Here is an 18,137-nt window from a genome sequence, read left to right on the forward strand (position 1 = left end):
TTTCATAACAGGGAGAGTCTGTGCTTGATGCCAGCCTCCACCCACAGAGTCCTGCCTCTTCCCAACCCCTGCTAGTTCCGTGTGTCTGCAGCACCAGCAGCCATCTTCACTATGTAAAGGGAGATGGAACAGGTTTGTATCTGGGGTGTGCAATTAGCTTTCTGCAATCTTGAGACACACCATCTGTGGTTTCAGCTTTGTGCAGTAAATCAGCCCTTGCTGGAATAGACCTGTTGGCTCTTACAGCATCGCTGAGGTTGTGTTCTTCATTTGCTTGGAGTGAACTTCAGGCTGAAAGGAGAAAAAGGGGCAGGTCCCAGGGCTTTTTCTCCCAAAAAAAGTTCTCAATGGGAATCTGGAGGACAAAGCTTCTGACATTCTCTCTACATTTTTTTTTATTGGCTTAATCGTGAAAATGCTTAGAAAGCAGCTGACTTGCTGCATCTTTGTGACAAGTGCTGACAGACTGAAGAACAACAGTCAGAGAACCTACCCTAAGGGAAGAGATGTGAATGCAGACAGCAGCAGCAGATCGTTCTATTCCTCTACTGGTTGACTCATGTCCATTGAGAATAGGACTTGGAGAAGCCTCCAGGAATTTTGCTTGCCATAACAATTCAGACACAATGATGGAAATGTGAAATGGAATAGTGTAGGACACTCAAAATGGCATCCCAACTACAGCTGTCAGTTTGCAGGCTAAGGCTGAGTGTTCAAAGTTTGACATTTCCTCATCCAAAGGAAATTGATAAAGCAACTGTCTTCACCACAGAGCAGTTGTTCCTGTTGAACACTTGGATTTCTTCCTGCAGTTCAGGACATCATTTTGTTCCAGACAACCTCCTATCTCCTAAGATGTTTGTGACAGTGTTTTTTTTTTCCAGCTAGTTGTTATCTTCTATCTTCCTGAGCCCAGGCTTTCATTGTATGTGTTAAGTTCATAAATAAGTAAATCCACCTCCTAGCTTAATCCATAATTTTTCCATATTTGTGTCTGTTAGTAATTTATATGACCATTGTGCACATCTAAGAAAAATTAAAGTCATTTTAAATCAGTACCAGTTACCGAAGGTACTGTTTCAAAATACTGGTTAGTGGAACGAAGGAGGTTAAGCATTGGAGGGCAGGGAGAGCGGGTACTTGAGGTGCAGTCACCTGAACAACGCTGGGCAAACATCACTGGTGAGGTTTTGAAACTACCGAGGTGATCCAAGTCGAAGTTCAGGCTAAGTCAGGTGGTTAATGCAAGCTGTAATTTATGGTTTGAGTTAGAGTAGATGTGTGAGAACTAGCTCTGTTGGTAAGTCACGGTATTTTTCTCATCAGGAATTTTTGCTGTGCAAAGGGACTTGTAATAAAACGCTGGCATGTTATATAACTCCATAGATGTGCATTTATAACACAAGATACAGACTTAAATGGATTGCTGCCATAATAACTGTGCTCTGTTGTGGGACAGTGGTTATCCGGGTCCATATCTTCTGCTTGTTAGGGTTTCCTTTGAGTTTTGTAGACTGAAAGCCGCAGGGATCAGCGTTGCTCAGCTCCTAGGTCCAAGGAATTTCTCAGGGTTGTTCCTCATTGTTTGGGTTGGGTGTTTTTTTTTTGTGTGTGTGTGTGTGTTTTTCCTGTTGACAACAAGAAGATTCTTCTTCTTGGCAGACAAAATCCTGCTCTGACTCATTTCCAGTCCTTAAGCACGGAACGGTTTATAAGACAGACAGGAATGGCTCATATAAAGATGAGTATATTCTCCAGCTGGTTTTCCACGGCGTCTTCTGATCATTCCCATTTTGCTTCTCTGCACAGAGAAGCAGGCGGCTGCCCTTAGTGTGGGGCCCTCCCCAGGGAGCAAGCATTTCCCTTCCCCCCCGTACCTGCGGGGTACAGCGGGTGCAGCAGTGCTGGGGTGGCCAGGAGGGGCCTCAGGGAGCTGGCCCAGCCGGTGGGGGCTGGGGGAGCTCACACTGCGGTGTGCTAGGCTTTTTGCTTCTGTGTTGAGTGATGGCGGTGGGAAGGATGCTGCTATGAAGAGAGAATGGCCTGGCTGCATTTGGGAGTGAACCTCCGGAAGAAATGGGAAACGGAGTGTGGTGAGTTTGTTTGTTACGAGCAGGAACGTTGTCTCAAGAAAAAGGGGCTGATAGCTCTCTTCCTCCTCTGTTCCCATCCAGTGTTTTAAGATGCAGTGAACAATTAAAAACAATGTTTTCGCTTGTGTTACATTATTGCAAACTGCTGTGAAGTCCATGTGATAAAATCTTAAGAGCCGCTTTAGTTACAAGTTAGCAGCAAACTACAGTTTGTACAACAAGCTTTTACAAAGCCCGCACTCAGTTTTGCAAAGCTTTCAGTCAATGGTCGTGAAAGCTATTACCAAACAAACAACCCCAGCCCTTGGCCAGGTCTCTGCAGCAGAACATCTTGCCAGCAAGCACTGTATTAGCCAGGGGTGTGGAAAAAAGTCATGCGTCCTCACTGACATCGCTGCGCTGGCACCAGCCCAGGTGGGGATGCAGCTGTGGCGGCGGAGGAGAGCTCTATGGGCTCGGCTTGTGCCACTGGGAGGTGATGCAACCGTGCCTGCAGAGCTGCTCTGCTGACACAGGGCTGGGCTGAGCCTTACTGCGGCTGGGCAGGGGGACGCAAACTGCCCCAGACCGAGAGGGACCTCTGTACTGTCAGGGTGTCCTTTGGGAGCAGAGCAGAAACAAGTGGTTTGGATTTTTAGATGAAGCTTCAGTGTAAACAGCGTGTATGAGCTGGGTGGCTTTCTGGAGTTGCTGGCCCTTTGGTAGCTGTCGAAGCTCACTGGGCTGCGGGGTTCTGCAAGATGCAGAAGTGTGCCAAACATCTGTGTTTTGTGAAGCCTTTTAGGGCTGGTAAAGGTATGGGTTTGTGTAGAAGCAGTCAAAAACCTTCTGTCTGTAAACTTTTGGAAGACAACTGTAATCACATTTACATTCCCGTGGTGTTTGGATGTAACCACTAGCATAGAGCATCTTCATGATTAAACAGAAGTTTAAATTTCTCAGAACACAGTGTTTATAGCTTGCAGGAAGGGAGATTTAGGATTGCTGCTCCCTGCACACATGCACGCTCACTTTCCTCTCTTACTTTTAGCAAGCTGGGGGCAGCACTGCGCAGAACTGCAGCTTCACAGTGGAGCAAACCAAAGCCTTGAAGGGCAAAACATTGCAAGAAGTGAAAATCAAACTGAAGGTGCTGCAGAATGGAATAGGGGATGGTAGTAATTACTGGTCTGCACTGTGGTGGACCCGTGCATGCTCGCCCCTCTGGGAGCTGTGTAGGAGTGTGTGTGGGGCGGTGCACGTGGCAGAGCTGGGGCACTGGGTGCTGTGTGTCTGTGTGAGCAGCTGCAGGAGCAGCAGCACTGTGCCACTTCTCTGCTCTGCCATTCTGCATTGCTTTAGCCCAACAAGTAATTGCCTGGTGTTATGGGAAATAGAGCACTCTGACGGCCTGACTTGTGCCGCTGTAGTTAGTGTCTGTCAATGTTTCCATTACAAACTTGGAGGGAGAGTTTTATCTTTTTCCCATTTTAAATCAAACTGGGAAGAAATTCTGCATCAGCTTTTCAGCTTGCAGTGTAAATCTTTTGAAAGAGAGTTGTCCCTAAGAATCTTAATTAAAAAAAGCATAACACTGCCACAAAACCCAGCACCACAAAGCAACAACAAAAGCACAAAGCACACGAAGCAGCTCAGTGGCAATGGACTACTGGTAATCGGTTTTGGGATTTAAAATGGTCGTGACTATATTTCACTGTTTTTTGGTTCCATTAGGCAATAACATCCTTTTTCCATATCATGTTGATTTTGCATTGAGCATGTGTTGCAGTTTGCTGTTCCAGGCTATTATTGCTGCATAATAAGCTTTGCAATGCACTGAATTAGAAGATTTCAAAACCTTCTCAGGGAAACACGAAGAAGAAACACATAATTAACATGAAGTATCTGATTGAAGGCCTCTCTGCTTTTCTTCCATTCCCAATTTCATCCTGATTTCCCAAGGTTATCTCCCAAATGGTTTCACTTTCGTGTGCTGAGGCTGTAGTTCCCTGAGCCCTTGGAACTGAGGCGAACTGCAGTCCACTCCTGCGTGCATGCATGGCTCCTGACTACGACAGACACAGGCAGTGCCTGTGGCAGCCTGAGCCACACCTTCCCACTGCGGTCAGCCAGAGCAGGGAGGATAGTTCTTCAATTTGGGCTGTGGCCACTCAAGTGCTTGTGCAACTCCACAGAAGAGGGTGGCACAGGGGCGGGGACGAGGGAGTCTATACTTACACATTTGTATTTCAAATTACATTCCTCTTATTTTTAATTTTTTTTTTATTTCTTTTTTCCCCCTCTGCTTCTACCCCTGCAGCTTGTAAGGAGGTTCTTTGCTCTGAGCTGAGAAGGATCAGACTTTGACAGAAGGGGCATGCATGCAGTGGATTCTTTTTGTCCGTGAAAACCTTGTGTATGAGACTTACCTGCAGCCTGAGCTCTAATCTTCCGGTATTTCTCTTACAACGCCGTAGAACTAGTTTTAGTATTTTTTGTACTGTGACCTCTGTACTGTTGCTAAAGGAAAGGATGAAGTCTGCTCTACTGCATTTTTCCATGTGGGCTTTTTAAGTTCCACTGCGGTCTGATTTTAACAACACCTGCATTAGATATCCTGAGAACTATGTGAAGTGTTTATGTGCTTATCTCCTTCCAAAACTTTGTTTGGAATTATATGTTCTTTTTCTTGAGATTCTTGAAATAACTCACAGATACTGAGATCAACGGCAGTAATTTCATGAAGGCACACAATGAAAGTGTAGACCTTAAGCTGTTTGTGCTCTATCTTAAATAAAATTGCATCATGTGAAGTACTAAAGAGCAGCAGTGGTTTCTTGTTGTTTTTATATTTCTGAATTGATGAAGGAAATGCCATAGTCTTCACATCTACCACAATAACCCTTTACAATGTGTAGTAGTCTGAAGGGAGTAAACTTGATTTGTACCTGTTAGAACATTCTCTCTTCATTTTCACATCAGATGCTTCAACGACATTCAGCAGAGCTTATACATAACTTAAATCTGCGTTGTGTACTGAGTGTGTTTCAGCTGGGAGCTGGGTATGTTGGACACTCCTGCAGATCCTGTCCCAAACCTGGTGTGAAAGTGGGTTTAGGATCCAGGAGTGACTACTGCAGCTCTAACACAGTGCTCCGAATGGTGGCCAGGCTGCTGTAGACTGACATAATGTGCATGCTGCGATTGCTCTCTGCACTTCACTCTAACGCCCTTTTTCCTTTGCAGCAGTCCATTGTACCAGCCCACCCAATGGCTCCTCCTAGTCCCAGCACCACCAGCAGTAATAACAACAGTAGTAGCAGCAGCAACTCAGGATGGGATCAATTAAGTAAAACAAACCTTTACATCAGAGCACTGCCTCCAAACACCACTGATCAGGACCTGGTAAAATTATGCCAACCGTAAGTACTATACTTAAATACAGATTACAGAATCATACCTGTAAGTTTATAGTAGGTATGCTAAATGAGTGTTTGGATTATAAGGGGAGAAAAACTGATTTCTTAGTATTTTTTAATAAAATTCCACCTCTTGTAGTATGATGGTAAGTTTTCAGCTTCCATGGAAACTGGTAGGAAGGGAATAGTTTTGGAAATTTGGAGAAGCAAAAGCAGTTTAAATGTGATGGTGAACCGAAGCAATCTATTGCTTGAGCAAAAGTTGTGATCTGATGCTGTTGATATGACAGATATATGAAAATTAACACCTGAGCATGAAACCTGCTATTAAGAACTTGCAATAGAAGTTCTCCTTTGTTCACTGATAACTTAATCTGTTGTTATAAACTCCTCAAGCAATTGTTCATATCGCTGTAAATTATAACGTGTTTGAAAGCTTATCCTAGTTTCAGACTAATTTACGTCGGCTGTACATTACTGTACAAATACATTTATGATTTTAAAGAGTGGATCTGGATGAGAATAGTTTCTGGTGCCTGAAGATCAAGGGAGATGTGGCTTAGCAGGAGGTTTTTAGGCAATGTTGTTAGCATGAGATTTTTACTTGTGTGAGATTTTAGGTTTGTTTCTTCATCTTTACAGCAGCACCTGCCTTTGAGTTACTTTCAAATATGGGTCAGATGGGTAGAGACTGTGTGCTGTTATGTTATGTATAGGCTGTTTAAAATAATTTTTAATATTTTACTGACTTTTTAAAGCACGTAGAAATTCTGAAATGCATAGTGCACTTTCTGGATAATCTTGAAATCAGAATTTGTGCAGTGCTACCTTTAAGTAAACATTCAGGTCTATTTTGAATGAATTGAAGGATCATTGGGACTTGTATATAACACCACTGTCTGAAACTGAGTATATAGATAAGGAACTATGATACGTAGAAGTCTATGCTTAAGATCACAACACAAGTTAGCAAAATAGCCAGGAAAACCTGCAAATCTTGGATCTCAGCTTATGTGAGATACATTTGGTCTTTAATATTGCAATCTGTTATATAATTTATAGAGAATTTTTTTTTTTCTTTTTTCAAACAAAACTTGGATTTTTGGGGTAATATTTACATCAATGAACCTAGCATTATAAGAAAGACAACTTGCTATCGTGTCTTAAAAATATTTCCATTTGTTAAGTTTGCCAACAGTAAATGCAATCCCTATGATTTATAATTTACCTGTCTTTGAAGGGATTTGTTGGTAAAATATTAATATTTACAGTTTCCCATGTTATTTTGGCCTCTTGTCACTTGAATTTTAGTTTGTTGCCGATGTTTATGTTTGTCTGTTTTTTTATTTTTATTTTTTAAATAAACAGAAGTGGATTTTTTCCTTCCAGTTTCCATCTCTTGAAATGATGGAAAAGCTTTGATTACTGCCTTCAGGTTAGGGCAGAGTTAGGAGGTTATTTTGCACTGGAGACACTCAGTAACTACTGTTGTGCAGTGGTTACTCCTGAATCTCTCTCTGAAGACATTTAAGAGATGTCACTGGCATGCCTGAACATCCTAGAAAAACATGTTCAGTGCTTTTCTGTCATCAGTTCTTTGCCGCTTGGATAGCTGAAGATTCTGCTTTTTGTTGTTGTTGCCATTTAATATGTATTTCTAGTTGGGATAGCATGAATTTTACAAATAAATAATAATAAGGGCAAGAACTGCAGCCATGTGGTTACAAAATGAATTGTGAAGTGAATTAGCGCTCTAAAGGTCATTGCTTTTTTTTCCTGTGAGTTACTTTTCACATAAACATCTGACTTAGGAAAGGAAGCCCTGTCTCAACATTCTCTGTTTTCTGCTAAGGAAGCAAGTGAGATATCCAGACAGTTTAGGCTTGGAACACCTTTCAAAAATCTGGGTAATCTATTAAGAGCCTGGGACTCCTCTGCAGGCAGAGCCCCATAGCAAATGTTTGAGTAAGACAGAAGCAACTGCACTCTCTCTTCACAGAAGCTCACTGCTTTTTTAGACTATGGAAAGTTTCAGATGTGAAATTGTTCCTTCCTACAGATCTGCCTAAACCTCCAGGTTTTTAAAATTAATAATTATTCGAGGAGTATTTGTGGAGTGCATTTGTTTACTTTTTGTTTGTTAAATAACGTTTTCAGTTTAGTTTTGTGTGTTTCTGTGCAGTCTCTTCTGAAAAAATGTAGAGTATTGAACTATCGGATAACAGTGAGTGTGTGAAACTAATTGCTCACTTTCATTGCTTAAGCTGAGGTAGTACAAAATAAATGGAGAATATAACCGTGGACACGGGTCAGTGAAGAAACTGCTGTTTATTCCAGATCTCTGAAACATATTCTTCACTTCTTTTCAAATGCCTAAGGTTTTACTGGGAGGCTGTAAGGTAATTTTAGCATGTTTTCCTTATGTGGTTGCAATTGTGGTGCCCTAAGAGAGCACCTACCTTGTTGCTGGGCTAACTGTGGGGGATGGTTGGAGCTGCTCTGCGTACAGCAGAGTGGTCTGACTGGCTGGCCGCAGCAGCTGTTGGTGGATGTACAGAAAAAATTCCCTGTCTTTGCTTTCTGTCTTGTTGTCAAACAAGATGGAAAAACACCTGTGGGCAGAGGAAATAATGGTTGAGGAACGTCATTGTCACTACAAATGCCAGATCTGCACAGATTTTTCCCTCTCATCGTCATGTACATGTGTCATGCGCTGCACTGAAAAGTTATTTTCAGTGATGATTATTGCAGACCTTCAGTAAAATCACCCAGAATACAATATAGACAAATCCACAGAGTTCTTGTGTATGTGGGTCTGGCCACATACAGAGACTAATCTCCTTGAGTCGATACATTTGCTGTAGTTCCTGTGCGCTACAGCTAGCAGTGCTAATTTTGACTATGTTTACATTTGGGGTAATCATTTTTGGTGAATCACTAGAGAGACCTCTTATCAAATTAGATAAGCAAAGGGCCTGCTTTCCTGTTGCAGCACAGCTGTGCAGTGTTTACAGTTGCAGTTAACAAAGTGAAGAGCAGCACTTTGCTGTGGGTCTCTTTGCCGCTTTCACCAGTGCGGTTCTTTTTGGTGCTGTAAGGTGATGCATTCTCCTCACTTCTGAGACTCCAAGAGTGTGCTGTGGTCTTGCAGCGATGGCTTACCTGGGAGCATAGCCATCTCCAGGCAGCATTACTGCTTTGTGTGGGCAGCAAAGCCACCATGTTTCTGAATAGCACATTCGGCCTCAAGCCTGCTGCTCCTGTTCTACCTGGGGAAAACACATTTCTTCATAGCAATTGTGCCAGGAGCAGAATAAGATAGGTGTTGTGTTTGCTGAAGTAATGTCACAGCAGCTCTGATTACGAGGGGACAACGCCTGAGTCACCTGTCTGTGGGTGCTCACCATTAAGGACAGGCAAAGCAAGCAGAGCAGCAGCCCACAGATGTACCTCCTCTGTGCGAGGCTGGATAGGAAAGACTGGCTGAACAGAAGGACAAGAGCAGAGGAAGGAGAGATGAGAGTGCAGCCTGTGGGGGAAGCCTGCAGGAAGCTGCCTGACCTCAGCAGTGGCCGTGGGTGCGGAGCAGTTTCAGCAGCTGCTTGCTCTACTCCCCTTTCCCCACCCAACCCTGCTCTGCAGTTCTGCAGTTTCTCTTCCCAAACAAAGGGTCTGTGCTGAGTGAGCCCTGCCGTGCCCTGCTGCTTTCACAGGGCTGCCAGAGCAGTGCTCCTTGGGGCAGCGGGCAGTACCTGTGTGATGCAACTTGTCCAGTTGCTGTCTGATTTTTTTTTATTTATAAATTCCTTATTTAGGCTTTACTTGTACTTTCATACTCACTGACTATGGGACACTCATTTCTTTTAGTTTATTTAATATCTAAATTTGTTTAAAAAGAAAAAAAAAAAGATAAAATTCATTCCATTTACTTCACTGAAGTTATTGAGACTACTTATGTGGCTAGGATCTTAAGCAACTGGGTCAACCTGTAGCTGGCTCTTTCACGTTTTCTAGGTGCTTTCCAGACTCCAAGCACTGTACTTTGCTGTGCATGACTTCTATGGCCAAGCTGCGTGGATCCAAAGCTTTGGGGGCTTTCCACTTTCTTGCTTATGATTTACTTACTGGCCTGCAGCGTGGCATCTCTGTGGTGCTTCGTGTCTTCAGAGACATTCTTTTGTGCCATTCTCATGGTTACATCAGATGATGCAGCATGCCTTCCTCCTTCTGACAACTCCCAGTCCCAGGATGAGATTTCAAGCTCTGAGTTTCAGCCCAGGCTCTGGCCCGGCCTCTGGGCTGCATCCTTCCAGGCAGTTTGCTCGTGCCCTGTTGCTTCTATTGAGCTATTTGTCATCTATATATATTTTTGAAATCTGTTTTTGCTCTGGACAGTTTCACTTAGGCCTTTTCCCTTAAATTATTGCTGGATGATTATAACGTAGATGTTTAATAGGATTACAATTAGGAAAGCATCTGCTTTAAGGTAACAAAGTTAGTGATATAATTACCACGACAGACCATTGGTCTGTGCCTAGGCAATTGGAATGTAAAACCAGATCCTTGTGGTGGCTGCCTTTACTTTCTGTGCATTGGGAAATCATACATCTAAATGAGAGAGCATTTAAGGACTCTTTCCTAAATATTCAGCATAATGAACATGTGTACAAGTAAAACAAATGGCAGGCTGGTGGCCCTTGTAAAGCATGTGAATCACATGTGCTGTCTAGTAGTGTTTCCACATTATGGGAACAAATTATTTATTTATTTTTTTAATAGTTGCATACTCCAGTGTTTCCATGTTTTGGGGTAATGGCATCTAATAATTGCTTCAATTCCTTTTTCTTAATAAAATATTTTTTCTGTCAAGTCATGGTGACAGCCATTAGTGTATTAACATTTCCACATTCCATACTTCTCATGTAATTGTGACCTCTCCCTGTGCTGCCATTTCCCATCTTCTTCAAACGTGTTCAGTGCTGAGAAGTTGTGAATGAGAGCTCAACATCTAGTGTAGAAGGGAGCTGTTGTCACTGCAGTTGGTTAAGAGCAAGAAATCTACTACTTTTACTCAGCGTATCTCATTAGAAATCAGGCAGGGCTGGGCTTCAGAAAGCAATCCAACCATCCTGTGTGTTTTAACTCCTTTAAGGGAGTGATCTTGGCAGGTGGCTGCTGCTCTGTTTACAGTCTGAGAGGTCTGTAACACGATTATGACTCCTTTAGAGAGATGATGCAGGACAGGGGGAGCTGACTTGAAGATTTCAAACCCAACTTCTTAATTTCTTAAAGTATTTTTTCTTAGTTCCTTTCTCCTTTTTCCCATCTTTTTTTTTTCTTGCATTTTTATTTCATGAGTTGTCTGTCAGGTGCAGTGAAATATTGTGTTCATAATTACGTGAAATAAAATTTCATGTCATATAATTGTGATACATCTGTCCCTGATACAGTTCATTTGGAGATCAGTTTTAGCACCACTTATACTGGAGGAGGAGCCTCTCCTTATTTTTATTTTTTGAGTGAACAGAAGTCCCCTCCAAATATGTTCTTTTACAGCCTTATGTATGCTTTAATGTTTTTAGTAGTATTATTGCAAGCATCTCTGAATAAATAACACCCAGTTTACGGAATATCATTTGGTTGTAGGAGGGGGGGAATTCTTTAGCAACTCAACAACCTGATCTGTAATGTTTGGCTCTGAGCTGTGTGCTAAAAGCATCGTCATTTACTTTGTTCCTTCTTCAAGGACTGCAGCATGACTTGGGTTTTGCTCAGTATGTGTAGTCTGCAGGAGAATCCCTTGAATTGTAATTTTTCAACCAGCTGTGCTCTTTGGAGCAGTTGTATCATGGAGGATGGTAGAGGTGTGTTGCCCAGCCCTCAGCAGGGCCGGAGCTCTGGGATGCTGCCATCTGCCACGTGGGTGCAGATGCTCAGCTGATGAGCTTTTAATAGGTTGGTGTCAAAAGGAAGTATCCCCTTCCTGTTGCGGAGATGAAATAGCATTGGTTTTGCCTCCTCTTCTCCCACTGGTTGTGATGCAGAGCTCGGTGCTGTCAGGGCCTGACATCCATGGTCAGGAGTGAGGTGTCAGTGCACTGTGCCCTGGGAGCTGTGCCTGGCTGCAGAGGTGATGGTGGGGGGTGGGAGCAGTGATTTCCTCCATTTTTCAGCAACTGCCTTCAGCAGTCATGTTACAAAGCAACTAGGCTGGCTTGATGCAAAGAATCTTTCTTTCTTTATTCCCCTGAATTTGCCCTATAATGAGACAGAAATAAAAATCAGCCATCTTTGTATTCATAATGAAATGAAACCCATGCTGAAATCCTCTCTGAGAAGGAGTTCCAGGGTGGGCTTTTTTTTTTGTCACAAGAATACTACCTTTTAGATTATCATCGCAAGTAATCTAATTTGTGAGGGGAGAGATTGTAATTGAGGGGAAAAAAAGCAAGTTATATTTAGAAGTTCTACCCACTGGATGCAGAAACTCTCTTGAGAACTCTTGAATTCCAAAGAAACATGATAGCTTTAATTTTATCTTTAGTTTTAGTGATCAAGTTTGAAGTTTAAACGAAGATTCAGCTTTTTCTAACGCAGCATTGCATGCAGTGGCAATAGCTTAGCAGTGAGCAGCTGTTCCCCTCTGCACCTCCAAAATGCAAGGAGTGGTTCTGAGTGCACAGAGGCAGGGACCCAGCAATTGCACAAGGCCGTTTCCCCTGGGAGCTGAGAGCTTAGTTGCAGCATGGGGCCAGAGAGGAGGTGATCCCATGGAATTTCCTCTAGGAAGTGGGGGCGAAGGAAGGGGAAGGAATGTTTCAGCCACAGCTGCTTGTAAAAGGAGCGCTAGGGAAACATTTCTGCATGAGTTACCACTGTGGAAGATCTCTAGCTGGGAAACAAAAAGCTGATTTGGTAATGTAGGGCCTGTAATATGTATAAGCATTTGCAAGTATGCAGGTATTTGTTCTACAGAAATGTGAACCTTGTTCACTATCGCAGAGTTGCAGGGAAAAAAAAAAGCTCTGTGGCAGCTGCTGGAATGTCTTTGATCAGGGTCCCAGTTCCCCCTGTGGCAGGGGCCCATCTCCGATGGGAGGTGATAGCACTGCAGTTGTACGTCAGAGTAACCAGTAATTGAAGAATATTTCCAAGGGGTTGCTTAATTTTGGTGGACAGCTGGAAGTGTTAACCAGCACTAATATGTTCTCTAGTGGGTCCCATCAGGTGGATGCAAAATGCTGTCCCTTGCTAAAGATGACTGAGGCAGGAGTCTCGCTCAACCCAGGGCTAGGGTTTGTTATGCTCCAGCATGCTGATGTGAAGCTTTCCTTTTCCTTGGGATAGCATAGAGAGCTGAAAGCATGGTCTGTATTTGCAAACTGGTTCCTGGTGTCGCATATCTCATGCAGTTTCATGTAACTTAGAAATCTCATGAAGTCTGTCTGCTTCCTTCTGCTGAGCTCTGAATTACGTAATGTTAACTCCCTGAAAGGAGAAAATGAGCCAGCTGAGGCTGACGTGTTACAAGACCACCTTTTTTTTTTTTTGGTTACCTTTCAACCGTTTTACCTTCCACATCAATGCCAAACTGCATTTAGGGTTCAAAAAGTAGCACCCTGAGATTGCATGAAATACAAATAATAAACATCTGTGTTTCACCTACAAAATGAAAGCTGTAGTGAACATAGGTAAACAAGTCAGTTCAGATCTGCTGCATCCAACAAAACTTTTAACTGAGGAAATCAGTATTTACCCTTTAAACAAACAGACCAATGAAGATGAACAAACATGCCAAAATGTTAGACCTAGATCCTTGATTGTTTTCCAGCAACTTCTAAAATTCTGTCCTTGTTTTCACGTCCAACAAATGTCCACTGCCTCAGTTCAGTTTGAATGGTGCCTTCCCCAAGACTCAAGACTAGAAAACAAAAATTTTAAAAGGTTGCTGCGAAAAGAATTAACATTCCTTCAGTTAGATATCTAATCTTTGCAGAGAGATGCCCACAGTGTGGGAAAAGAGTCAGATTTTAATTTGGATGTTGATAGTTATGATACATGGAAATGGAGTAAGAAGCACCAATGAGAACACACAAAGAGAAGACTTTGATTTGGGGTCTGTTTTGACACTGCTCCTAGTACAAATATTCCTCTTGAAGTAACCTGTGTGGGCTGAGCTAATCATTAACAGAACCAATTTCAGTAGAAATGTGTTCAAATTCGTACTACTGTTCTGCCCTTCTATTTCCATTTCTTTTCCTGTGTTAAATCTCTATTTCTCTCAGAAGAGGTAACATTTGGAATCTGTAGCTTTGTTGCACAAAGAGAAATCCCCCAATATAAAAATTGTGCCTTAATTCACTTAATGATTTGGCTATTAATATAATAATTACATTAATAAATTATTTGTTTGAGATATTTATAATTAACGCTATTGTCACAGAACACATTGGCCCAAAATTCTGTTTGTTTTACTTTGTTCTGTGCAGCTGTGCAATTGCACATTCTGTCTTTAAAGGACAGAATAGTGGGTTGCTGTTTTTGATTAGGAGAACATGGTTCACTTATACCTTACACAGGATCAGTATTTCAAATCCCCACGCTGATTTTTGGTTCAGAAGCAGTCACTAGCAAGCTTTGTGAAGTCCATCAGAACATCAGCAGTTGTTCTGGAGCATTTATAAGGATTTTTTTCTGTAGTGTCTGTGTGAATGCAGTAGTGAAATAAGCGTTCTTGTAACAGAAGATATGAGACCTTGCTTCATACAAAGAAACAAATACTAGATGAATCTGAAACATTTTATTTGCTAACCTTTGATGTCAGAAATAAAATTACCTAAGCGGTAGAAGAAGAGCCAAGCCACTTCTGGATTCGAGGATGCTGCTAATATGAGAACTTAAGAGCTAGCTTTTGGAGTCTGGAGACCAGCAGAATCATGTACTTCAGTATGCAGTTCCATTTATTTATTTATTATTTTTAAAATTTATTTAGCATGTATGTGAAATTGACAAGGAACTGGTGTTTCTCGCTTCTTTCATTTTGTGTTAACGAACGTCATGTAGAACAGAAAGCTTACGTACGCCTCCAAGACATTGGTCAGCTCAATTTCTGTTTGTTTGCAGTTTGCTCACAAAGACAAAATCCTAGAAGGCACCAGGCACCTGCAGGAGCCCACAGCTCCCACTGCCAGTATTAGGATTTAAAACCACTTAGCGCTCCATATCTTGGACTTAGTATTTGTGTGACAGCAGAAAGCTGAGATTTTCAGCTACGCAATTGCAATGTGCCAGAGAAATTCCATGCTCTCTGGCTTGTTGGTTTTTTGGTTTTTTTTGTTTCCCATATTCTTTTGACCTGTAGCTGTAGAGTACCCCGGAGCAGGAATTTGCCCTGAATAACGTGGTTGAGAAATGGAAGAGCTGCTTGGTAGAGAGAAGAGACTTTCCCTGCAAGGCCTGTGGGCATCAGCCTGGTGGGGTATCCTGAGGAACTGATAAAGCATCATCTATTTCCTCCTCCTGTTGCTGTTTGTAGATCTGAAAAGGAGTGTTCGTAAATCACCTGTGTTTTGTTTCTCAGATATTTTGTATTCAACACTCCATGGTTGATTTGCTTTGGTTTTGCTGTGCTGCAGAATGGTGGTAGGTTTTGTCTGAACTTTATTATTAAGGCTTTTTTCTTTCTTGACAAAGGTTTCTTTGCTGTATTTTGATGATCTCAAAGACTGAGAGGGAAAGTGGTCTTCCCTGCTCATTTTTTCTCTGTGACAATCACAGCTTACAGTTTTTTGTGCAGCAGTAAAGAGGTGCATAGTACAAGAGAGACTGTTAGCCATGACTGCCATTGAAAGCTATTTATTGTAATACCATGGCCACAGCAGGAACATGCTCTTTACTATGCAAATGAGGATCAATTCTTTTTGAACATTTTCCAAATATTCAGAGCTATGACACTATAAAAATACACAGTCATCTGCCCCCATCTTCTGTTTCTTCCCAAGTGAATTGCATGTTACTTTGTTTCATGGGAAATTCTAAAGGCTTTTCCACTCGTTTCATTAATTGCTTATGCAGTTGAATATTTCTTAATTCTCTTTGAAGTGTCAGAGACTAGCTCTGAATTATATGGTCTTGCAAATATTATGAAGTATTCTGGAAAAACTGGCTGCCTCAGGTAGAGGGGTCAGCTCTATCTGTTGCTGAATCAACTCTTTTCCATCTGCCACTTGAGCTGATGTTGCCATAGTGGCCTAGGGAGCTCTGGACAAATGAATTAGGTAGAATTGATAAGATGCTACAAATCTGTAGCTTTTGGTTGATCGTTAATTGTTAAGATATTTTGAGGTAGATAGCCGGAGTAAGAAAGGTTTCTGAATCTGATTTCTTTTTTATAGGATGGAAGTATTCTGTTTTTCTCCTCTTAAGTTTTCATTTAATCACTAAATTGTATGTTGAAGCAAAGATGCGAAGCAGACTCCATCAGTAAAGAACATGGGACTGCTGCTTTATTTTGATGGATTTTTGATCTTTTGTATTGAAGATGTTACTTAAAATTTGCTGATTGAGTGTTATGTCTGTATTCTCAAGACAGAGTACTTCACCTGAACTCATTTGGGTCCAACCCTCCCTTCACCTATTTGAAATCCATAGTTGTAGCTGAAACCTAAGCAAGATGTTACTTCAAAGGGTAACTGGTTGCTGACCAATATAGGTTTTGAAAGTAATGTTTATTTCTTTTATTTTTTTAACTCCGTGTGATAATTTTATTAGAAGTAGAACAGAATACGTCAAAATATATTGTAGTGAACCAAGATGCCAAATGTTGTAAAATTGACCTGTGGTGTACTTTGCAAAATACCAGTAAAAACACTTCTGAAGGTGGGATCCACCTCTCTTTATATATGAGATCTCATCACAGAAAATCTAGGACTTTTTTGTTTGTTTGTTTGTCTTTGGGAGGATTTGCCATGGAGAGGGAGAAATTAGTTTCTGTTTCTCTGGATGAAAATTAATGAGTTCCTGTGACAGAAGACATCTCAACACCCTGAGGGCATTGTAGCTTTGTTCTCCTGTTTGCGGTATTTGGGGTTCCTTCTTTGTCTTTCCCTAAGTGAAGGGAGGGAGAGGAAAGCATCTTCAAGTACAGTGGAAAGAATGAAATGTTGCATTTTTGCCTTGTAATCCAGAAGGAATATTCCTGAGGGGGCAATGTTTTATTCTGTTCACTGGTGTCCTTTCCAGACCTCCATTTTGTTCAGTGTGACAGAATTTTCTGGAATGTTAATTGTTCCTCAGAGATCTAGCTGGATTTGTGTTTGGGTCTGTGTCACTGGGTCTTCTGCCTTCCTCAGGATCTCGTAGTTGCCTTCTGCTCACCCTTGTGCTAGAGACATTGGATAACCCCTGAGCACAGTGTCTGCGGGGAAAAGGAAATGTGAGGCTGCTTCTCTCCAGTTGCTTTCCTGTCACCAAGATCTGCATTTGGCTCTCTGTTTTTTTGTCAGGCAGTTCCCTGATGTACAGTACCATATAAACTGTGTAGTATGTTACAGGCAAGGTCTCGGTCATTTCCTATTAATAATTAATTTGCTTCCAGAAAACCTCCCTGTTGACTCAAAGATGTGTGAATTTGTAGTTTCTTCCTTTCACGCTGATACGGTTTCATGTTGAGGGTGTGGATTCTTTTAATCCCAAAGATAATTGAAGAGAAACAAAATATCATTAAATTTCTTCAGGCTGAGTCACTCTGGGTCTGTGAGTTCATCTCCCTGGCCTTCCCACACAGCATTTCCGATATGCAGCCAGCCCAGGCTGTGCAGGAAAGGCTGTAAACTGACCTAGATACTCTTTAACTCTTTACTAATGGGTGGATTTGTGGCACTGCCTGTTAGCGTTCTCTGTCCTTTCTGGGAGAGAGATGTATCCATTACATTTTCCTGCTTTGAAGTGATTTTCATCAAAAATAATTTAAGGTTTATATTTGGATTGATTTAAACATCTTGTTTAGATAAATCAATTGGGAAATAGGTAAATGAACTATTCTAGAATCTGGAGTATAATCACTGATATTCACCTTCAAGTAGAAGTTATATGTTTGTATAGTACATTATCACTTCCAAGAAGAAGATCATTCTACGCTCCTCCTACAGGCAAAGGAATGGTCATCTCATACTCCCAGAACATGAAAGAGAAAAGATCTGAATAGGTTGGCAAAGCCCAGGAACACTGTGACTGTGCCATATGAACTGCCTTCATGTCCTGTGTTATAAAGTTGTCATGATATGCATCATACAGAATTGACTTTACTGACTTCGGGCTTGTCCATTAGCTTGTGCTAATGCACTGGCTGGGTGATTTTTCCTGTCTCTGTGTCTGGTGTTCTAGGTTTGTGAAATTGCCCTGCTTGCTTTTTTTAAGCAACATTGAATCTATGTTTTACTCTTCTGTCCAGCTTACAGTTGATATAGCTAAATGCATGATAGCAGTCCAGTCAGCCCCAGTGTGGAGTCCCCGAGCACAGCTACCTGTGGGTTGAATTTTATCTACCCAACCAGCATCAGTCCAAGAGCTCCCCAGTGCATACTGGCCAAAGTGGGACATTCAGTTTACCCTTTCATGGTGGTATTTGTCATAGTCATTAAATGAA

The 18,137-nt window shown here is 41.8% G+C and overlaps 1 protein-coding gene across 6 annotated transcripts in view; it reads left to right on the top strand.

Moving 5' to 3' along the window:
* RBMS1 (RNA binding motif single stranded interacting protein 1) overlaps positions 1–18,137 on the top strand; it is a 137,443-nt gene that overhangs the window by 69,252 nt on the left and 50,054 nt on the right. For all 6 annotated transcript variants that reach the window (XM_065750809.1, XM_065750808.1, XM_065750807.1 and 3 more), the window contains exon 2: positions 5,319–5,494. In XM_065750809.1, the coding sequence (XP_065606881.1) occupies positions 5,319–5,494 (176 nt within the window). The remainder of the gene's footprint in view (positions 1–5,318; positions 5,495–18,137) is intronic.

The sequence above is a fragment of the Cyrtonyx montezumae genome, unplaced genomic scaffold (assembly GCF_038088225.1).
Source record: "Cyrtonyx montezumae isolate F1298 unplaced genomic scaffold, pur_monq_1.0 scaffold_7, whole genome shotgun sequence".
NCBI classification, from domain to species: Eukaryota; Metazoa; Chordata; class Aves; order Galliformes; family Odontophoridae; genus Cyrtonyx; species Cyrtonyx montezumae.